Source organism: Salvelinus sp. IW2-2015, linkage group LG11 (genome assembly GCF_002910315.2).
Source record: "Salvelinus sp. IW2-2015 linkage group LG11, ASM291031v2, whole genome shotgun sequence".
Lineage (NCBI taxonomy): Eukaryota > Metazoa > Chordata > Actinopteri > Salmoniformes > Salmonidae > Salvelinus > Salvelinus sp. IW2-2015.
In genome coordinates this window covers 11501954-11526170 of record NC_036851.1, presented here as the reverse complement: position 1 = coordinate 11526170, position 24217 = coordinate 11501954, and the positions used below count along the sequence as shown (strand labels likewise).

The 24217-nt window shown below is 43.3% G+C and overlaps 1 protein-coding gene across 1 annotated transcript in view; it reads left to right on the top strand.

Annotated features, from left to right (window-relative positions):
- The window catches only part of LOC111969806 (forkhead box protein J3), an 80853-nt gene that overhangs the window by 31978 nt on the left and 24658 nt on the right, over positions 1–24217 (top strand). The window contains exon 3 of the mRNA XM_023996073.2: positions 20919–20993. Coding sequence (XP_023851841.1) covers positions 20919–20993 — 75 coding nt within the window. The remainder of the gene's footprint in view (positions 1–20918; positions 20994–24217) is intronic.

The following is a 24217-nucleotide window of genomic DNA, read 5'->3' as shown; positions in this document are numbered from 1 at the left end:
AATGCAACATTTCATCTCTGGGACCCTCAGGATGACATATCAGCAAGATTACTGAATGTAAGTACATTATTTACCTTCCGATGTGAATGTATCAAACCAGTTGCCATGATAAAATATTTTGCTGTGCGCTCTCAAACAACGGCATGGTATTTTTTTTCACTGTAATAGCTACTGTTAATTGGACACTGCAGTTAGATTAACAAGAATTTAAGCTTTCTGCCCATATAAGACATGTCTATGTCCTGGGAAATGTTATTGTTACTTACGTCATGCTAATCACATTAACGCATGTTAGCTCAACCGACCCGCGGGGCAAACACCAATCCTGTAGAGGTTTTCACTCTTACACAACTAACCTAATTATCACAACATAACTGCTAGTAGATATAGCTAACATTAGCGAACTTTAATTAAATACATATACAATTTCACTTGTTTACTTGACTTTAATACTCTATAAATTGACTCCTTCAAAAAAAATGGACTCTAGCAAGTTTGCCAGGAGGGGACTGCAGTAGGTAAGGAAGGCATAAGTCAAATCCTTCACTTCCATTGTCTGTGCACATAGCAACGTTCGTAAATGGGGATAGCGTGTGTCTAGTTCCTTTCGTGTTTGTGTGAGAGAGGGGTTGATGTGAGCATGTCTGGGCGGGGTGAATGTAGGTCGGATGCAGTCATCACTCCGCTATTCCCCTGGAGAGATGTTGGCGGGCTGCAAGAATTTAGGAGCCAGAGCACGCACGCGTCTGCTCTGTATGATAATGCGGGCTGTGCCTCTGAGATGAGACCGGGCTAATCCAGGCATTTAATCATCTCCATAGAACTCCATTAGCCCACGCTTTTAAGAAATATCAATAAGTGCTGTCAATAGGAACAGCTAATTCATCAAGGTCAAAAAATATGAGCGTGGCCGTTTTTGAAGGAGCGAATAAGCACACAGCGTCCACGAACAGGCAATTAAACAGAGGCTTTCTTAAACCCTCTCCAGCTTTCTAAAGCACTTTTGGATACATATTTGCACTCTTAAGCGATGCAGAAGAGTTATAAAAAGAGACCTCTTATTTTTTTTATAGGCCTGTGCTGTAGGTCACACTATTAGCTGACGAGAACAATGTTTGGGGTATAGCTAGTACTTGGAGAAACACACTGGCTAGTCCTGACTTATGTAGGCCTAGTATGCCTGCTACATGGATACTTGCTTAAGGATATTTCATCCTTTCTATAGTCCCCCTCCCCCTCATCCCATAGCATATATTTGTACCAACATCACCGAGCATGTTACATGGGAGAATCATTTATTTATATGTGTATGTAGTGATTATTGTATTCTAAAACAGACCCTTCTGTGTTATCCCCTGTTCCCTCTAGTCCAATTCAATCTTGCTGCTCAAACTAATCCATTCCAGTCTGTCATTGCAGTGTAGGATATGTGGAGCTGGCCCTAATGACTTTCTACAGATTAAAAGGCAAATCGGAGTGATCTGGTCTCTCCCAGGTTAGGATGTCCTGCTTCGCCTGTCCAAAGCTCTTGATGCTGATGAGACTTATTTTTTCTCTTTTTTCTCAAGACGTTTTGGCTGTGGGTCAGTTTCTAAGGTTATGAGTTTCACACTGGCTGGCTCCTGCCTGAGCCACCGCTAATGAATTTAAAGCGATCAATTTCTACCTGACCTGCTTGGGTCTCATACCTCGGCCCTGCAGTGACTTGTTCTCTCCTCAGACCACACAGCCTATAGGCGACTGCTGAAATGCATTAGTGTAGGATCCTTTTGTTTTGTGACACGTTCCGTATAAACCTCAGTGTTAAGGTATTAAATGTATAGACACTAGAGGATTACCGGGCACCCAGTCCATGCAAAAGCTCATGTTATCTGCAGAGATCTGAAATCTCTGTTTACAAAACAGGTCTATAATCCCGCTTCAAACCGCCCATCTAATCTGATCAGGCCCTCTGAAAACGTGTGGCTGGCCGGCCGGCCGAGCCTTGGCAGATGTGCGCACCGCTAATGAATTTAAAGCGATCCAAGTTCTACCTGACCTGCTTGGGTCTCATACCTCGGCCCTGCAGTGACCTTGTTCTCTCCCCAGGCCACACAGCCTATAGGCTACTGCTGAAATGCGGTAGTGTGGGATTCTTCAACGTGTGACACGTTCAGTATAAACCTAAGTGTTAAGGTATTAAATGTATAGACGCTAGAGCACCCACAGATGACGCCAGCGGAACCCCTGTTCGGCCCGCTCCAACTCCGGGAAACCAACTCGTTAGTGCTCTCGGATGGAACACACCCACTCACGCATGTACACCCAATCCAATAGTTGCTGACTGTGGAACCGCCCACCTCCGTCTCAAATCTTTCTTCCTACACCTTATGTCGTCCAGTGCAGGCAGAAACTCTTTCCCTGCTGCGTTTCTCGCAGGTGAAGGATGCCAAAGAAAACGTGACGCAATTCTCAAACAGGTTTGAAATGTTTGCTCTTGAACTTTAACTGTTGAGGAGATTGTTGCGACTGGTGTGATTTTTTTTCTTCCCCCCCCCCCCCCCCCTCCATGTTTTCCACACCTGCCTGAAGTCAAGCTGGCAAATAATGGCTGCTGATTGCCCTACAAGCACCATCTCCCTACTGCATGTCCACATGTCCTCGCAGCTACTGTGTCATGTTGATTAAGAAACGGCTCCAGTGTCTAGGAGGCTATAAATCGGCCAGTCTGCAGACTAGAGATGGGGTACGGCGCTGCCTTCTGCAGGGGCCCTGGACAGACCTAGCCTCTTTGATCTCATTATAAAATGCAAATGCGCTGCACCCTAAAGGGATCAAAGGTTCCCCTTCCCATTGGATGGCGCAAGCTTAATAATAGCAGCCTGGAGCGGTTTCTGTTTTTTAAGAAGTGATTTGGGGAGCTGCCGTTCCTCCGGGACATTATTTACTTTGGAGATAATGTTGCTGCTCACTAACGTAGTGACTGACTGCAGCACAGAAATCCCAGGCAGCTCCTGTTGCCTATTTTAAATGTGATCAGTCAGGTAAGCGTGTTTTGCGCTTCTCTCTGGCCCTGCTATCTCCCACCTCAAGCTTGGGTTTCAGGGCGTGGAATGTGAAAGTGTAAAATTGCTTCAACGGTAGACTCTGTGATACCTCCATCTACTTCTCCATTACCCCGCTAAGCAAGCAGTTACATTTTAAATGCTTTGCAGATATTCAATAATTCAGCAGCTGAGATACATATTTAGAGTAACTAATGCTTATTTTCCCCGGCCCCAAAAAATACGACCATTTTAGAACACTGTCTTTATCATGCTGTATCAAAGGCACTGACAGTGCAAAGTGAGAGCCCTGTTTTTTGAGATGCATGTGGGATTATTTTTAGCAACTCCGTCTCTCCCCAGATTGTTGTTAATTGTAGATGCAGCAGAAGTGGCTGTGTGGAGGCCCGGTGCCGACTGTGTTGGTGGTGGGAGTGGTAGTGATTCATTCGGCAGCCGGTTTGATCCTGCTGTGTGGCGGGTTCCCGTGTCAGGAAGCTCCTGCCTGGCTGCCCGCCCACCAGGCTCACCTTTCCTCCCCCCACCGCCTCCCCACTGCTCACACTCTGCCCCTTGGAGTGGGCGGGGAGGACATGCTGGCTGGCATGCCTCGCATCCATTTGGCAGGAGCTGTTGTCCCCACACCCCGTTGAGTGAGGAGTCGACTACATTGAGGAACATGAAAGGGCTCGGGGCTCTGGAGTTGTCTCTTGTGGCCCATATGTACTGATTTTGGCTCCGTTTTTATGTAACCGTGTCTTTTCCCAGCTCATGACCATGACTTCACAGTTCAGTGTATCTATAAGGTTCCATTCCATACAAGCAAATCTTAGCCTAAATATTAGCGTCTTTTTTTTTTTTTGTACTGTTTTTCCTTTCCCTGCTGAGCAACACATTTTGCCATCCGTCATTAGTCACGAATTGATCGCCGAAGCTCCCTCGACTGTGATAATGAAATCTGTTTAAAGTCAATACCTGACTTGCTGCCTGACTCTGAGACCCCAGTAGTAGTAGTACTGCTGGTGTGCTGTTTATTTCTCCACTGATGGTGTTGGACAGTGATCCACTGTTGAGCTCTGGATGGGGTGCATACTTGCTGAGTCACTGCTCCTGGCCTTTCTGAAAAGCAGTGCGTCTCGGTCTGTGTTATGGGGGCATGTTGCTCAGCCACTGAGTGCTACGATGACACTAAAGCAGTGAGGGAGCAGAATGGGCTCAGTAGCTGGGGGTAGGGTTTGGGCTGATACACTCAGCAATGCAGTGAGACGTTGAAACACAGGGATGAATTTGGATTCGCTGAGATTTATATGTGCGTATTTAATAACTGAGGAAAGGGGGTGGTTCTGTATTTTATGACTTTTCCAGATCTGTTCGCTTATGTGGCGACTGAGATCATCACCTCCAATGGGCTGTGCCCATGCTTTGTCTCAGATCTGAGGCTGGAAATGGAGACAATTTGGGAGGGGAGGGGGGGTGAAATCACCCTAGCTACAGAGTTATGAACTGTAAGGAATTTTAGGCAAAAAAACAACTCGTAACTAGAAAAATAATTAGCTAGTTCTCAGGTTCTTCTAAAGGGAAAACGAACGGGGAGTATGAGAATCCTTCAGTCATCCTTTTGTACCCAATCAGATTTGAATTTGGGTATTTTTATTTCATTTTTAGATGTGATGTTCTGAGGTGGTGTGTCCATTTTGGCCATATGGGTGTTCCTGTCATTGTAGCAAGGGCAGCGAGCATCTAACAGTCCAAAGTGCAGGACTCTGTGGTTTGCGCAGTCATTTGACATCGTCATCATTTTAATCCTCTATTTAAAGCCTTACACAAAATGAAAGCGGTTGTCTGAGGGTGGTGCTAAACCATCTGACATAAAAAGAAAAGGGGTAAAGTTTCATGGAAAAAGCTTTAAATAAAGGTTAAAATCATGCATGTCACATGATTGCGCGAACACAGGGCCCTAGTATGAGATGGTGAAAGCTTTACCATGGCTTCAGTATAAGACTGAATCCCAATCATGAAAGCCTCTGCTTTGCTGGTCTCGTTTTAATTGAAAGCTTAAGCTAGACGTTTGAATTCAATTCCTACTCATGGCCTTTCGGTGTTAGGTCAGTCTGAGCCTAAGCATGGCCTCTCATAGGTACTGTGATTTCTCCTGGAAAGAGGGGGGGGGGGTGGAGAGAGGGGGGATAGACAGAGGGGTGGAGAGAGGCGCTGAGCCATGATGAATTCTACATGCTATAAATAGAGCCAAGTCCTTGGAATCCGCCTTTAACTCTGAATCTTCCCTGTTAAATCCACCTAAGCTGGGCTAGGCCGGCTACTGCTGCTGCCGCTGGCTTCTGCTATATAAAAACTATTATTTTCACAAATCCTCCAGAAAACATGAACGATCAAACAAAACAATCAATGCTCTCGTGTTTTTAATAAAGTATGTGTGACGGATTTCTTCCCTTCTCTCGGTCTCCAGGTCTTTGTTTGTAATTTCATTAATAATATTCATAATTGAGGTAGTCTGTTCTCCTTGTAGATCGTTTGCCTCCTGTGAAGCTCGCTGCTAATTTGTCAGCTGTTCTCTCGTGCTGTTTTGTTTTCCTTTTTGAAAAAAAAAAAAGGAAAAAAGTTCCAGCCAGGACTAATTATTAGAACCTGTGGGAAGGTCCTGGGGAACATATGACTGACTGGGGATCATGCCGGAGTTCTGGAGGCTGGCTGAGGTAAGCTCTTCCCTGAGCATATACTGTTAAACCTGGAGGTTTATCTGAGCTAACTAGCCTATACAGCCACACTGCAGGTCACCGTCATCTGATAGGAATAAAAAGCAGAGGTAACAAGCCTAATGATTGGCATGTTTATCTAATCAGCATGGGTAGTAATTATAGTGAGAAGGTTCCTGGCTTATTTAATTTCATCTTTGTTATAATGCGTCCTTCAGCCTCCATGGTAATTACGTAACCCTGATCACCCCTTCGGTCATTGTCCCAGAGCTAATAACCTCACACTGCCGCTTGCAATCGCCGCTTTCTGCAATGACATGAATGTGGTGTGAATGCCAAGATATCGCAATGTGCAAAGCATAACGTGGCTACAAATGGGTTATTTTAATGTTGTCATTGCCACAAATCTGATAGCTTTTGTACGCCCCTCTCTGTAAGCCTTGCTCACGTCAGGACGGTCTCTGAGTGAGAAACTTGAACCCCGTGCCTGCGTGTCCTCATTTTGGGGTCGGTGCTCGACGGAGAAGGGGACAGTGACACAGCTGTGGCGGCAGAGCGGAACCAGTGATGGATGACATGTCAGAATGGGCTGCTCAGCCTTCCCTCCACTCCTATTGACAGCCACGACTCTCCCATCCAGCATCAGCGTGGCTAATCGCAGGTCACTGCACCCACGGATATGACACATGAATATTGCTGGTTGTAATTGCTCGTTTGTCAATGTCACCGTTTTCAATGCCAGTTTTCTGCGGTTAATTTATCGAATGAAAGTCCCATTTGACAAACATCAAAGAAGTGGGCTAAGTCAATTTGCTATGAGGCAGAGGCTGTGTACGCTGCAGTAGAACACCAATGTGGCTCACAGCAGCACAGTTTGACTATGCTAACTAGTCGCCGGTGTTGAGACAGGGTTGTACTCTGTTATCTTAGCAGTGACCAGGAAGAACGGAAACCAACGTTTTAACAAGTGTTTATTGTTACCTTGTGGTTTTGCGCAGGCTCTATCTAGATGCTGGGAGTTTTGTCCTAGTACAACAATATGTAAATGGGGCTCAGTGTGGGAGATGGTGTGTGTGAATGCTCAGAGCAATTGTTAGCCCCGGCTTTGAGCCCTGCAGCCGCAAGGCCACAGCCCTCTTCCCCCCCAGTTAATTGCCTCTGCATTAGCCCATTGATGCGGTCGTGTAGAGGGATGAACGGGTGCTCCGAGGTGTCTGGCCTCTCTTGACCACTGCCATGTATTATTTATGCGTCAGCGAGTCTGTCTGCTCAACATTAACTTGGCTAATGGGCTGTATAGGAGGTCTGTTGCTGCCTTTTTAAATCAGTAGCAAGTCAAATAGAATTCGGGAAAGTTCTGGTTTGGTCTGAAGGTCGACGCTAAGGCAACACTTCAAATTTTTAAAGGCAATTTTTCTGTTCCTCTGTACGTTCCTGTAAGATTGAATAGTTCACCCTGAGGACAGGTTAACATGGGAGATCTACCTCGGATACGGGGTTGAGTCATGCGCTGTCTGCCTGTGATGCAAAGGCATGGACGTGCTTGGTTGCCCCATATGAACTTCTTTGATTCTGTATAGGTTAATCTGAGGTAGGATAGTTTCTCTGTCCTATTGAGGGATTGTTTGTATATCCAGAGGCTTTAGATCGCATGTCTCAAAGTCATTTCACGGAGGGCAGCGTGTCTGCAGGTTTTCTCTCCTCCCTTGTGCTTGATTGACAAATTAAGGTCACTAATTAATAAGGAACTTCTCTCATTTGGTTATCTAGGTCTTAATTGAAAGGAAGAACCAGCAGACAGTGGGCTGGGTGATAAATGGCCAAAATATATTTTTTAACATTTTTGATTATCTATGTTTTTATATAATAGTTCTAAATTTGCTTTTATGAGAAGTGCAAAACCCTAGGGTGGCAACCAATGACTTATATAAAACCTGGATTGCTGATGATATGTGTTGGCCAGTGAGAGGCTTTGAAGCCACCGGTCGGCCATATTGGCACTTCCTTGTAGGAGCAGGCCTACATCAGCACTGGTATCAATCAGGCTGTATTAGCTAGCTACTTTTTTGCTCTGACTCTGTACATTTATTAGCTAACTAGTGATTAGCGGCTAACACTATTTTAGCCACAACTACCTAAGAAAACACAAACTAGCTATTTGCAGACAGTAAGACGCACAAACTAATAATGTAATCATAGAATGCTGTGGTTTTATATATTAAGAAGCAAAGTGGAAAGCAGCATCGTTTTCATCAACATCTTGTTGCCAGCTGCTGCATTGATCGTGCAGACTAAAGTCGGGTGAAGTGGGCGAGCAACAACAACTGTGCTCCTTGAGTGACGGGTCGGGGCTTGGTGAGCGGCGGAGAGGGACGACTCACTCAAGTAGCATAGTAAACTATAAAAAGGGACGTTACACAAGGCCGAGTGGCGTATCACATTTAACAAACCAAACATTGAAATACAGTTATACAAGGTAAAGTAAAAACCCAAGACGGTCCGTGCAGCAATACGTGTGTGTGTGTGTGTATAGTCAAATATTGTATACAGCCCAGCCCTACACTAGGCCCTCCATGGAATGAGTTTGACGCCCCCAGCTTTGGATGGAGGTAAATGTGGACGTTAAGACCCCTGGTCTATTTGTGAACCCTTCATTTATCCGTGTCTTTTCACTGCTTGTTCTCTAAGAGCGACGGGAGAAGAACACAACCTGTATTTCCACTGAGAATATTATTTTCTTGCAATTCATTAAACAACCAAACTTCCAAAGGCAGTCAGTTTGCATTCACCAGGCATAGTGAATATATGATGCCTCCAGAGAACTCCACCACGTTTCTGATGAGATCGTCCCAATCGCAAAACGTACTTCCTCCTGCCTTTTTTAGTGGTGCTCAATCATGGCTGGCAAGTCATTTCCGTCTCTCTGACATTGAATACTAAATTCAAATGCCTTATTTCAGTCTCATATTATTCCACTTTGACCTTCTCGCTACGTTAGATGTGATTTTAAAAAAAACATGTTTTTATCTTTCTTCCGTCCCAGAGACATTTTGCTGTTCTCAGGCTTTTTTTAAAGTCGACAAATTTGACTCTGCCAAGAATGGTAGACCTAAAGAATGAATGCATGTTGCCTACATTTAGCTTTATATGCTTTGATTGTTGTGGAGTATAAGCTCTGTAAATTCAAAGGAAGCAAATTACAGGTCAATGTCTTTCGTTTCTCTGCCAGACTTCATGACACAAAACGACCACATTATTTCCCCACATCCTTCAATTGTCTTTACGAAATCAGAGTCAAAGCGGCAGGGTCAAGACAAAATGTAACCTAAAACATTTTTAGGTTTTAACATTTTTATGTAACCTACCCCTCAATATTATGCACTCTACCTCCAAAAAGGGTAAATGCATTTAGTTTTGGTGACATGGGCTATGTTATACAGCATTATTGTGGTCTTTTAAAGAACGTGTTTTTATTGGACCCAAAGAATCTCCCTTACAGGTAACCACATTTTACATTGTCTATTTTCTATCCACGGCGTACAAGGCTAGAGACTGACACAAGGTCATATAAATCAGAATTTATACCCAATACGTCTTTGTAGCATTTTAATTCGTTCTACTCTTAAGTGGGCCGTTGCCACTACTAGGTACCGAAGAAGCTGTGTGAGTGTGGGCACTATAGGGGGCTGCTGTGAGCAGCTATTGTTAGTGGAAGGATACTATCGGACGCTCTACTGCCTGATAATTAAGTGGCGTGCTGACAAACGGCTTTCATCAGATCTCTCATGTGGAACTGAGAGCATGCGAAGGCTTTCAGGGAGGATAAACTGGAGGACGTCACTTTGCCTCCAATCTCTCATGGCCTTGTGCTGCTTCCGCAGAGAGGGAGGGGAGAGCCATGTATTTGCACAGAAGCACGAAAGTGCAAGCTTGCATCCGTCAGAATGGAACAGACCCAATTTACAGCCAGGCTTATTGTGTGCTTCTCTCTTATGGCAAATATTGCGAATTCAGAACAGTTTTTTGCGACGTTATGTCAAATGGTGAATGCAATGTGTGAGGATTGTTTTCCCTTCTGAAAACCTGTCAATTGTCTTTTGTTTTCTCTTGGAGTTTCACAGTTCGGGAATCAAGTCAGAGTGGAAGTGCAATTGGCCCTCATCTAGATGATGCAGATCTTGTTTTTAGACATGTTTCCTTTGTCTGCCAATCAATTCAGTGAGACCTTCAGTTCAATTTGAATATCACCAGACTGGTAAGATGAGCCAAATAGACAGCCTGGGCAATGAAGCAAATAGTAGGCTAAGCCTATATGTCCACTACTTTTTTTCAACACTTCTGGACCATCTGGTTCCTTAGTCCATTCCTCTAGACCCGATTCTTCTTAGTCTCCTGTGCTGACCAGTGAATGATGACTAAACAGTGGCTCCATCCCTCTCCCTCCCCTCTATTCTCCTCTCTGACTATTTTTAACAAGGTCCATGTCCTTGTGATTTTTGAGAGCGAAAGTTGGGGGGGGGGGACCTCAAACCTGGAAAAACGAAATGGATTTTTTTGGGGAAACTAAACCGAATCAGGCCAAAAATAAAACAATTTGAAAGGCCCTAGTTATGAGTGGAGCTGCTCTGCTCTGGAGACTGTGGAAAGCCCTTTGACTGTGTGTGCTTTGCTCTCAGCACCAGGCGAGAGAGCTCTCCCTGAAGGACTATGATTAAAAGGGTTCAGACGCGTGGCTCAGATCTTTTGTCATTGTGTTGACCTGTCATTGTGTTAAATTTAAGTGAATCTTTCCCCCGTAGCCTTTCAAATATATTCACAGCAGCCAACCTGGCTACCAATGTTGAAATGGAAGCGTTGAAAAATCTCAAATGTTGCACTGAAGAGTCAGGGCTGTAACCTTGAATGCGTCCAGGAAATAATGCAGGAGTTTTTTTTTTTTTGTTTTTTTTTCGCAGACTGAGCTCAAGGTTACCCAAGAAAGCAGGTAAAGATGTAGGTGTGAGCGAGGTTGAGCTCAGAACACTATCTTTGCGGTGCTTTTGGTCTCCAATACCCTCCTACTCTGCTGAAAAGGGAACATCCTTAGTTCAGCTTTCATAAACTTCTGTGCCACTCCGGAGAATAGGAGTTTTGTCTGTGCTTAAACTGAATGTGGGTGTAAGTATCCTTGGATTACTTTCAAAGTAACTCTTCAGATGAAGATGGATGTCTTTAGGATCACACTCTCTATGACTAACTGAAAAGCCAGAATATGGGGAATATTCTGTTTCGAATAGCAGAGTATCAGTGCAATTTGGATAGACCGTGACTGACTGGCGTGAGTCGGCTCAGCCAGTGAGTGTCCGTTTCTCTCTCTGCATCTTGTTGTCCCCTGCATACCTGCCCGGGAGGGGCTCTGTGTGTCCCACACCTATTTTCATTCCCAGTCATGTCTCCTCTTCACAGCCAGCCACGCACTAAGCAGGGGTGGGTAATAATTTTGTCTTGAAGGCTTCACAAATGTATTTTTGGACTTATTTATATATATTTTATTATGATATTAAAAAAAAAAATAACAATCAGTTTGCGGGCCAGAAAAGGTGCAGTTATTTCAAAGTTTATACCTAGGTCCGTATTTAATCGGCCGACGGGCCGGCTCCAGACCGTGGGCCGTATTCTGCTCACCCCTGCACTAAAGTGTAGTTAATATAGGCTAGTAGCTCTCTAAGCCTTGCAAGCGAGGCTTAACAACTCCATACCCACCTGATGGACAGGAACCAGCCCGTCTGTCATCTGCCTATTACCTAACATGACCCAAGGCATATGTATAGGAAGATGTACACTAGCCTATACAGAAGTGAATCTAAGCTCTGTATGAAATGACCTTAGCAGGCAACTCCCACCATGGTTATCCAGTGGGTGTAGACGGCACAGCTTCACCTGAGGTTAAAACTTGCGTGGGTTGCCTTTTATTGTACTGGATCTGAAGCTCTTCAGAACCAAATGGTAAGGAGAAACCTTTCTAAATAGTCGGTACGTTTTTAAAAGCTTTATCTGATTTAAGCAAATAGTTTATTGTACAGTAGAAACAGGAGTTATCACTGTGGCTATTTTGAGCACTGATTTCTTTGCCGGCATGCATGCATCTTATCTTTTATTTTTTTATTCCGTATGGAAGCATTTATCGCTTTCATAATTTAAATATACATGTGAAGTATGGGTTTAATTTAACCATTTTAAATAGAATTTTCAGATTGTGTAATCTCACTTTGCAGAGGACAAGATTTTGGGGGTTTAGATTAGGCCTACTTCAACATGTTACACACAGGCTAGATAGGATCTTCATCACAAACTGTGCGTTTCGTGATCGACATGTTTTTCAATTTTTACTGTTCTCTCCGTCTTAATTCACATGGCCTCAACTTGCATGCTTGGTCAACATTTTTAAAACGTTTATTTTTCCATAGATCCCCTATGTTTTACCAAAATCAACTATATGTAAGCTACTGAGCTCCGTGATTAAAACTTGTTTGGGATAGGGGGCAGCATTTTCACTTTTGGATGAATAGCATGCCCAGAGTGAACTGCCTGTTTCTAAAACTGTTTGAATGATGTCTGTGAGTATAACAGAACTCATATGGCAGGCAAAAACCTGAGAAAAAATCCAAACGGGAAGTGGGAAATCTGAGGTTTGTAGGTTTTGAACTCACCCCTATCGAATACACAGTGGGATATGGGTTATTTTTCACTTCCTAAGGTTTCCACTAGATGTCAACCGTTTTTAGAACGTTGTTTCAGGCTGCTCATGTGAAGGGGGGCCGGATGGGAGCTGTTTTACTAAGGGGTCTGCCTACAGCCTCGTTCTCAGTCATGCGCTTTCACTTGAGAGGTTGCTCTCATTCCGGTGCATTTCTACTGACAATGGAATTCTCAGGTTGGAACATTATTGAACTTTTATGATAACATCCTGAAGATTGATTCTATACTTAGTTTGACAAGTTTCTTCGACCTGTAATATAACTTTTTGAACGTTTCGTCCGAATGGACCAGATCACGCTTTTGCATTGTTTACCAAACACCCTAACAAAAGAAGCTATTGGACATAAATGATGGACATTATCGAACAACACAAGCATTTATTGTGGAACTGCGATTCCTGGGAGTGCATTCGGATGAAGATCATCAAAGGTAAGTGAATATTTCTAATGATATTTATGAATAATGTTGACTACCCAACATGGCGGATATTTCTCTGGCTGGTTTGGGCTCTGAGCGCCGTTCTCAGATTATGCTTTTTCCGTAAAGTTTTTTTGAAATCTGACAGCGGCTGCATTAAGGGGAAGTGTATCTAAAGTTTCATGTATAATAGCTTAATTTTCATCAACATTTATTATGAGTATTTCTGTGAATTCATGTGGCTCTCAGCAACATCACTGCATGTTTTGGAACTACTGAATCTAACACGCCAATTTAAAATAAGATTTTTGGATTTGAATATGAACTTTACCAAACAAAACATACATGTATTGTGTAACATGAAGTCCTATGAGTGTCATCTGATGAAGATCATCAAAGGTTAGTGATTCATTTTATCTCTTTGTGCTTTTTGTGACTCCTCTCTTTGGCGGGAAAGATGGCTGGGTTTCTATGACTCGGTGGTGACCTAACATAATCGTTTGTGGAGCTTTCGCTGTAAAGCATTTTTGAAATCAGACACTGTGGCTGGATTAACGAGAATTCGATCTTTAAAATGGTGCCTAATACTTGTATGTTTGAGAAATTAGATTTATGAGATTTCTGTTGATTTGTATTTGGCGCCCTGCAATTTTATAGGCTGTTGGCGAGGGGTTCCGCTAGCGGGGGGTTCCCACTGCTCTTTGTGGGAAAGGTTATTGTACCTTTTCTATTTTTTTGTTTTCTTTTTTGTTTTCTCCCCAATTTCGTGGTATCCAATTGGTTACAGTCTTGTCTAACGCTGCAACTCCCGTACGGACTCGGGAGAGGCGAAGGTCGAGAGTCGTGTGTCCTCAAACACAACCCAACCAAGCTGCACTGCTTCTTGACACAATGCCCACTTAACCCGGAAGCCAGCCGCTCCAATGTGTCGGAGGGAACACTGTACACCTGGCGACCGTGTCAGCGTGCACACAGGACTATCGTACCATTTCTACTGATCTGCGTGCCAGTTAGGATGTTCATGGAACAGTTTCATTTATCTTCATATCTCAAAATCAATGTCATGTGGTTAATCAAAATTCTTTCTAAATGAAAATTATACAAATCTAAAGTTAACTTCTATTGCCAGTATGTAAAAATTGCCTACATAAAGCCAACAAATAACATTGCAGCCCATAAGTAAAAATGCTGATTTTAAAAATAAATATCCTATAAATCACATTGGATACCCATGGCCTGCCTGCAAGGAACTTGAAACATTGTATCAACTATTAACTTGGTCCAGCCTGGAGTTTGTGCTAGCTAACTTGCAGCATTGTATAAAATATTCTTGCCCCTCAGTTTCCTGTGCCAGTGAGCTCCTGACAGACATGGCTGTAGGCTATTCACGTATCTTATTCAAGATTTTAAACTTTTTTTTTTGGTAACTACATGATTGGGGTGGCAGGTAGCCTACTGGTTAGAGTTGGGCCAGTGATCGAATCCCCGAGCTGACAAGGTAAAAATCTGTTGTTCTGTGCCTGTACAAGGCAGTTAACCCACTGTTTCTAGGCCGTCATTGTAAATAAGAATTTGTTCTTAAGCGACTTGCCTAGTTAAATTAAATGCATTTTATTTATTTTTTATGATTCCATATGTGTTATTTCATAGTTTTGATTAGAGGTTGACCGTTTAATCGGCATGGCCGATTTAATTAGGGCCGATTTTTCAAGTTTTCATAATCGGTAATTGGCCTTTTTGAATGCCGATTATGGACGATTTACATTGCAATCCATGAGGAACCTGCGTGGCATGCTGACCACCTGTTATGCGAATGTGCCTGCCATGCAAGTGCAGCGTCAAATGGATTTGTGGCTGCATGGAGCCAAGGTAAGTTGCTAGCTAGGATAAAACTTATCCTATAAAAAACAATCAATCTTCACATAATCACTAGTTAACTACACATGGTTGATGATATTACTAGGTTAACTAGCTTGTCCTGCGTTGCATATAATCAAAGCGGTGCCTGTTAATTTATCATCGGATCACAGCCTACTTCAACTTCGCCAAAAGGGTGATTTAACAAAAGCACATAGCTGGAAAAAAGCACAATCTTTGCACAAATGTACCTAACCATAAACATCAATGCCTTTCTTAAAATCAAAACACATAAGTATATATTTAGTTAAAAGAAATTCATGTTAGCAGGCAATAGTAACTAGGGAAATTGTGTCACTTCTCTTGCGTTCAGTGCAATCAGAGTCAGGGCATATGCAACAGTTTGGGCCGACTGGCTCGATGTGAACTAATTTGCCAGAATTTTACATAATTATGAAATGACATTGAAGGTTGTGCAATGTAACAGCAATATTTAAACTTTGGGTTGCCACCCGTTCGATAAAATACAGAACGGTTCTGTATTTCACTGAAAGAATAAACGTTTTGTTTTCGAAATTATAGTTTCCAGATTTGACCATATTAATGACCAAAGGCTCGTATTTCTGTGTTTATTATAATTAAGTCTGATTTGATTGAGCAGTCTGAGCGGTGGTATGCAGCAGCAGGCTCGTAAGCATTCCTTCAAACAGCACTTTCCTGTGTTTGCCAGCAGCTCTTAGCAATGCTTGAAGCACAGCGCTGTTTATGACTTCAAGCCTATCAACTCCTGAGATTAGGCTGGCAATACTAGTGCCTATAAGAACATCCAATAGTCAAAGGTATATGAAATACAAATGGTATAGAGCAAAATAGTTGATGCGTCATAGTTCCTATAATAACTACAACCTTAAACTTGAACTGGGAATATTGAAGAACTGGGAATATTGAAACACCAGCTTTCATATGTTCTCATGTTCTGAGCAAGGAACTTAAACGTTAGCTTTTTTTACATGGCACTTATTGCGCTTTCTTCTCCAATTTTTTTTTTTTGTTGCATTATTTAAACCAAATTGACATGTTTCATTATTTGAGACTAAATATATTTCATGTATTATATTAAGTGTTCATTCAGTATAGTTGTAATTGTCATTATTACAAGTATATAAAAATAATCAGATTTAATCGGTATCGGCTTTTTTTGGTCCTCCAATAATCGGTATCGGCGTTGAAAAATCATAATCGGTCGACCTCTAGTTTTGATGGCTTCAACCCTGGAATTAGGTGTCCAAACTTTTGACCGGTACTGTATGTGTATAGTTATATCTATTTGCAGTGGCTCGACAAAAAATAAATAAATCTGTCGACCAACAGCCTATCGACCAGACAATTGACTAGTCGACTAAATGGAGTCAGGCCAAGTAGGGTTTTTAAATGAATTAGTTTTTACCTCGGCGTGTGTTTTGCTGCAGCAAGCAAACCGTTGATGTTTTATTAAAACGACATACAAGGAGTAAAGATCAGAGACTAAGGGGTTTAAAGCCTAGCATGCCAAGACTGCTACAAGATACCAAGGGAAGCAGATTATATGCCTTTGAAGCCTGTAAACAATCAAGTTGAAAATCGTTGCGGTTGACTTCATGGCTCTTCAAGTGTGGGCTACGGGTCTCAGTACTTTGGTTGTGAGAGATTTTCGGTGTGTGCTGTACGTCGAGCCTGTGCTTGACTGTGCGTCTACTCAGTTGGTGTGCGTGGGGTTGTGGGAGAACTGTGTTTGGCGGGAGGAGGGGGAGTGGAGGAATGCGTGTGTGTTTGCGCACGCTGTGGCGTTCAACGTCTTCCCACACCCACAACAAATAGACAGCAAAGGTGCTACATTCCTTAGCCCCTGTGGAGATCTCTGAAGCCGAGGTCAGGTTTATGTTTTGTGTAGAATGTGTGTAACAACAATGCAAACTAATCTACTGTACCAATGCTTTATCCTCGCTGCTGGTTGGTTACTTCCTTTGTTGTATCATAGCTGTGCTATGGCTCAGTCCTCTCTCTCGCTCGCTCTCTTTCTGTCCTCGCTCACAGAATGCTGCTGCAGGCCTTATCTGAAAGATCACATCCCTTTCTGTATAACAAGACTAGATCTGATGTATGCACCTCAGTGGCTTAACTCTTTTTGTCTGCCTCAGTCATTCACATGGAGTTTTTCCCACAGGTCATTTAAAGGTCATGCTATCCTTGTACTATTTGCTTTTGACTGCACAGGCCTGTATTCTCTTTTTTATTTATTTGTTACATGCATGTTTAAGATGCTCTTAAAAGCCTTGTGGTGCTGTCTGTCTTTAATTGTTAATGTTGAGAAGAGATGTTGGGAATGTAAAGTGAACTTGTGGGTACGTTGTTAGTGTTATTATTGGGGAACAGTGTCATAAGAAATGGTGCAACTCCAGTACAACACTTCTGGGTTATGCAATATAATGGTTTCCAATTCTGGCACTGCACAGTTGTGGGAAAACGCATTGATCACACACTGCTGCAAATCTGAAGGCATTTAAGCGCTGCCCCTTAATTTTTTTTAAATGGGCTCAAGTAAATACTCAACTTTTACATGAGGGAGAAATGCCATGTGTTGGCATGCCTGCCAATAGGACATGTATTGGCGGTAGAGGCGCAGCAGCAGAGAAGGACTGCGTTAGACCTGTGGAGAGTCCTCTTTTCTCCACGGGTTCTCTCTGTGTGAGAGAACTCCACCTCCCTGCGTTGCAGTTGCATCCCGGTGAGGCTGTGGACCGCTGGGTCTCGGCAGGGTGTACTGACCCCCGCTCCTTCCCTCCCTGTGAGGAGCAGGGTAGTGACACGGCCTGTCCCTTTGGCTCACTGAACGTTTGACACGCGACGCGAGGTCGTCAACGTGACCTACTTTCCCCTGGCTACCCTTCTGCTGAGCCGCAGGGGCGTCGAGAGGGTGGTGGTGGTGAGTGTGTTACGGGGCAGGGACGGTGCTGTCCTGGTGTTAGATCACCACGTTAGTTTTGAGACGCTGTGGTGTGTGGGAGGCGACAGTGGGAGACGCACACCGGCTGGGCGTGAGCTGCACTGTGGGGGTTGCAGGTGCTGGGCAGTACTTTGGATGGACCCCTGCAATACTGCCTTAACGCAATAAATCCTTCTACTCCGTGTACTTCTGACCACACTGTGGGTTACTGATCTGGCTGCTCCGTCCTCATTGTGTGCCAGTATGATGCTCTGCATGCTGGAGATGCTAAGGCTAATTATAGTATAGCCATAAAGTGTTTATTTTGGAAAAGCTAAGTGGCTTTAATTGGGAGGATTCTCACCAGCGCTTTGTCATCTTATTGACGGCTTGTGCTCTGCCTCCCTGCAAGGATGCTAGGGTCTCTCAAATGAAGCAGAAGTGGCTCTCATGACGTTTCTCTGCGAGACGCTGCGGTCGTAATGTGTTAAACGCTTCTATCCACTCCATTTCACCCTTTCTCCTACGATTGACCCCCAGCCTGTTAGTTTCACACCAGTGACTTGTAAGCTTAGAGAAGGGAGCGTGTTTGATAGAATACAGTGTGTCGCTGGAGCACAGAGCCGGTCGGAGAGAAGAGTTAATTTAAAAAGTCAACCTGTTAATGCACTGGCAGTACTCTAGGCTGGGTCAGACTGGATGACCGTATCAATGATTTCGACCTGCAAGAAGGCACTAAATGGTGAATGAGCAACATCTCTCCGCGTGTGAGGCTGAGCGCTACTTGCCCTTCTCACCTCGTGGTATCAAGTGCACGACTTGCCCTCCTGCTCCTCGCCGCCTGAGTCTGGACGGTGGATGGGTTTTACTTCGGTCTTAAGTGCTTACGCTTGTAAGACATTGTAAGGTCAGCATTACACTCGGTCTCCTTTCTCTCTCTTTTGTCTTCCTAGGGGCCTAATGGCCGCCTTAATGTTTTCCAAACTGATGGCATGCATCACACCTTTTTGTTCCTGGACCTGAATGTAGGCTATGAATATTCTGTATAGTCTACTGTATGTCTATACAGATTTATCCTCATGCATGCTGTCAGACACAGCTGAGTGTCCCCACTTGACATGTGGTCATATCACCTAATGCAGTGGTTCCCAAACTGTGGGGCTGGGCCATTGAAATATTGAATGCTCCCCAATGCTGGAAGGGGGGCCTGAGTGAAAACGTTTGGAGAACCCCTGCCCTAATGCAGGAGGCGTGTAGGCTAAGACTGGCGGACAGACTGGATAGAGACCATCCTACTGATTTAGTGCAGTCTGTGAGGAAGCCCTGCCAGGCCTGACTGAACGGCTGCTCCAACAGATTCCCAGTAGAGCAGGCAGGCTTGCCCTCTGACTGGACCATCTCTCCATCAACCACGGACACTGACTGATACACTCCAGTCTAGAGGTCGACCGATTCATCGGAATGGCCGATTTTAATTAGGGCCSATTTCAAGTTTTCATAACAATCGGAGATCTGTGTTTTTGGACACAGATTTGGCCGATTTTATTTATTTATTTTAAATTTTTTATTTTTTATTTTTTAAATACACCTTTATTTAACTAGGCAAGTCAGTTAAGAACACATTCTTATTTTCATATATGAAATACAAATAGTATAGAGAGAAATAGTCCTATAATTCCTATAACTACAACCTAAAACTTCTTACCTGGGAATATTGAAGACTCATGTTAAAAGGAACCACCAGCTTTCATATGTTCTCATGTTCTGAGCAAGGAACTTAAACGTTAGCTTTCTTACATGGCACATATTGAACTTTTACTTTCTTCTCCAACACTTTGTTTTTGCATTGTTTAAACCAAATTGAACATGTTTCATTATTTATTTCAGGCTAAATTGATTTTATTGATGTATTATATTAAGTTATAATAATTGTTCATTCAGTATTGTTGTAATTGTCATTATTACAAATAAATAAAATAAAAATGGCCGATTTTAATCGGTATCGGCTTTTTTTGGTCGTCCAATAATCGGTATCGGCGTTGAAAAATCATAATCGGTCGACCTCTACTCCAGTCCCACCCTAGACTGGAAGATATAGCACCGATGCTATCAGACGGTGCCACAGATTTGGGGTTTTGATTAGCCTCGTTATTGTTTTTGTTTTTTATATATATTTAATTTTTCTATAATGAACACAATCTGCCCTGCTGTAACGGTCCTGCCACGTTTTGATGCATTAAGTTGTGCAAGTTTTGGTGTATTGGATTTTACCATTAGCATTTCAGGGGATTTTACCACTGGAGATTGACAGCTCGATAACGAGACTGCCGTTATCCTCTCTTCCTGAGGTGTATTTCTCTATACTGATGTTACAATCAGCGCCATCTTATCGGCTTTGGGCTGTACACATCTCACATCTGCCCAATGACCGTCTGACTCGGCTGCACTAAAAACCTTTGAGATCCTCAGACATCTGTCAATACTAAAATGGTGTGGAGATGTGTGCATTCGGCTAGTCCATTAAGCCTATGGCTGGCCCAGCTCCAGCTGATTCCAGGAGGCTGGCCGGCTCCACCCTAACTGTTACTAAACCAGGAGCACCACTCCACTCTTCAGCCATCATCATGGCTGCTTCGAGCCCCCGAACAGGCAGATATATCAGCCTCTGTGGGTGAGGAATAGCTAACACCATAATGAGTTAAGTTTCAGAATGATCTACATAATTTATCCCCCCCCCAGGAGACTTGTGTAGCATTAATTAATATCAGGCATCGTCCCAGTGAGGGATTCATTTGGGATGCGTGTCTCTTAATTCAAGATGAGCTTTGATTGTTGGTGCTCATGTAATTTGAGAAGTAGAAGAAGCCAGTCTGCTGTTACCGGGTAGTTTAGGCCCTATGTCTTCCTGGTAGCTTTGGCCTGGTCCAGTGACAATCAGTGTGTAGACTGACATCTAGTCACAGATATAGCAGTTTATTTCCTCCAAGGTGTCATTTTAAAACAAGTGTATCTTGACAGGAAATGGGACTTAACACCAAAGGATGACGTTTACCATGCTACCAAGGTTCCTGTTCTGTCTTTATCACAATGGCACAGCCTCTGTGGCTATGACATGATCTCTGCTTAAAGACACACGACCTCTTCCCTTGTAATGTGATTTTTTTAAATTTTATCTCTAACCCCAAATTTCTCTCTCTCTCTCTACAGAACTCAATACGGCACAATCTGTCATTGAACAAGTGTTTTCTCAAAGTGCCTCGCTCCAAAGACGACCCAGGAAAGGTAAGACGACCGTGTTTCATTCAAACCCAACATACAGAGATGACTGTAAACGTAGCGGAAATAACCGGCTGGTGTCCACAGACAGACCTACTAGTCTAGACTCACTCTTTGCAAGTAGTCCTCCAATATGATCTAATTCTATCTGCATGAGGAACATGTTCGCTGTGAACGCCTGCCAGTGCTCTGACAGTCTGGAAATGCATGGCATGCTCGTAATCTATTATGAACGTTCTACCCCCACAAAATTGCATGGCAAATGTAAAGACCTTGTTTTTTTTTTTTAGACCTGCAGGGCAGACTAAGTACGAAGATGTGGTAATAAGTCATTGTCCTTGTGGGAATAGTCCAAAATAAGGCTGTAGTCAGTGCATTTCGAGTAACGCCCCAAAAGTGCTTCTCGGGCTGGGTTATGAGGAGAAAAGCCCTCAGCTCAGCACTTAGGGTGAGAGGAGAGGGAGGCCACGCTGACACCTACAGCACCTGCCTCTCCTGCCCCCTCAGGCCGGCAGGGACTGCTGCTATGTCATGACCAGCTCCCATACCAGCCTGTTTTACCACACAATCGCTCCCATCTCTCGCCCTGTCACTTGTCTTACTAGTATCTCTCACTGCGCTTTGTTTCTCACGTGGTTGGACCATGTGGGCCTATATTTAGTGTATCCTGGTTATGTGAATTGGTCTAACCATATGTAAGATTTTTTTTATCTGGCGAACAGGCACACAGTGGCTTGAAGAGCTACGCCAAGCTATGTACTGTAGAGGTTGGGGACTGAATGCTAATTTCATGTTTTGCTGTAATCCTCTGATGTTGACTCTCCTGGGAGCTGCTCCACTAAATACAAACCATCTATTGCTGTATGGATCCCATTCCAAATGCATGGCCAACATGCTCGCTTCCTTAATGTTTCATTTGGAATTTCTCTCCCCCCGAAGATAACTTCAAAGAAGCGCTAGCCTCTCTTGATATGTTACATCAATATTGTAATGTGGCAGGAATATGAGCACTGCTGTTTGTATGAGATAGGCGAGAGCCATGTCTTTCTCTGAGATGGAGAGAGAGAGATGATGGCAGGCATGGCATACTCCTTTACCATGGAGGTAAGGGGGTACAGTGTAGTGCCGATACAACTCCCACTGCAGATAGACCTACATATTCATTTACATGATGTTAACTGGTTAGTTTCAACTCAGTGACTAGGGTCTGTTTTCAATGATGGACGTGTTTGGCTTAGAGGAACTACGTCACTACTTGTAAATAAGAATTGTTTCTTAACTGACTTGCCTAGTTAAAGGTTAAATAAAAAATATATATACTTTACCCACTTGAATAAAATACAAGAGATGGCTAGCAAGAGAGATTACGGAGGTTATTTTTAATGAGTGCATTTCGTCTTACACTCTTGGGAATTGGCCTGTATGGATAGGGCTAAATTAATGTTTCTTACATAAGAAATATGGAAAGCATACACACAACCATGGTAGCAATTAAAAGGGAACAGTTTGGGCATAATGGGGAACTTATTAGACTAAAGGTGAGGACAACAATTCACCTGACACTAGTGAATCCAAACATTACACTGTAGAGGTCGACCGATTATGATTTTTCAATACCGATACCAATTAATCGCCGATTTTTATATATATATAGATATATATTTGTAATAATGACAATTACAACAATACTGAATGAACAATGAACACTTATTTTAACTGAATATAATACATCAAGAAAATCTATTTAGTCTCAAATAAATAATGAAACATGTTCAATTTGGTTTAAATAATGCAAAAACACAGTGTTGGAGAAGAAAGTAAAAGTGCAATATGTGCCATGTAAAAAAGCTAACGTTTAAGTTCCTTGCTCAGAACATGAGAACATATGAAAGCTGGTGGTTCCTTTTAACCTGAGTCTTCAATATTCTAATCTCGGAAGTTGAAGGCTTGAAGTCATAAACAGCCCTGTGCCTCAAGCATTGTGAAGAGCTGCTGGCAAATGCAATCAAGTGTTGTTTGAATGAATGCTTACAAGCCTACTGCTGCCTACCACCGCTCAGTCAGACTGCTCTATCAAATCATNGGGGGGGGGGGGGGGGGGGTAAAAGTGCCATTACGGCTCCCACTGCAGAGACCTATTTATTTCACATGTTAACCGGTTACGATTGCTAAATGAGCACCGTGATTTAAGTTTTTTTTTTTAAATAGGTTGACATACAATACTGTAGGAAAATCACCAGCCTCTGAGAGAAACAGGTAATCAGGGCTCCTGGTGGAATCACCATATGTCCATGGCATTTTGTAGAGACTACATGGATGATAGAGCTTACAGTTGTAGCTTACATTATGGACAGACATTCTTGCTGTGCCGGCTTCACTCTGATGCAGTGTATTTGTGATTTATTTAAGCAGTCTTTATGGGTGTTTTTTTTCTCTTCCCCCGTCGAGTCTCGAGGGGCATGTGGAGAAATGCAGAAACTCCCCAAGGGTTTGTGCTTAAAGATTTTTTTTTGTTGCCTAATTAAAAGAAACGCCGCCCGTCTCTCCACCGGCGCAGTGAGTCTGAGTCTACCAAGAGCTCTAATTGAAACAGTTAACCCCAAAATCCTCATACATCTAGCAGTGAACCAGATGCTTTGATCAAAACACGCAGCTCAGGCAGCTCACCTTCAGACGTCCTTAGACGTTTCTCTGTCCGTTACTCTCAGCGTCTTGCAGTGAAGACTCATCGTCAAATATACCAACAATGGAATTGGGCTACAGAATTTTTATTTTTTATTTTTTTATTTGTCCGTTATTTTACCAGGTAAGTTGACTGAGAACACGTTCTCATTTGCAGCAACGACCTGGGGAATAGTTACAGGGGAGAGGAGGGGGATGAATGAGCCAATTGTAAACTGGGGATTATTAGGTGACCGTGATGGTTGAGGGCCAGATTGGAAATTTAGCCAGGACACTGGGGTTAACACCCCTACTCTTACGATAAGTGCCATGGGATCTTTAATGACCTCAGAGAGTCAGGACACCCGTTTAACGTCCCATCCGAAAGACGGCACCCTACACAGAGCAGTGTCCCCAATCACTGCCCTGGGGCATTGGGATCTTTGTTTAGACCAGAGGAGAGAGTGCCTCCTACTGGCCCTCCAGCACCACTTCCAGCAGCATCTGGTCTCCCATCCAGGGCCTGACCAGGACCAACCCTGCTTAGCTTCAGAAGCAAGCCAGCAGTG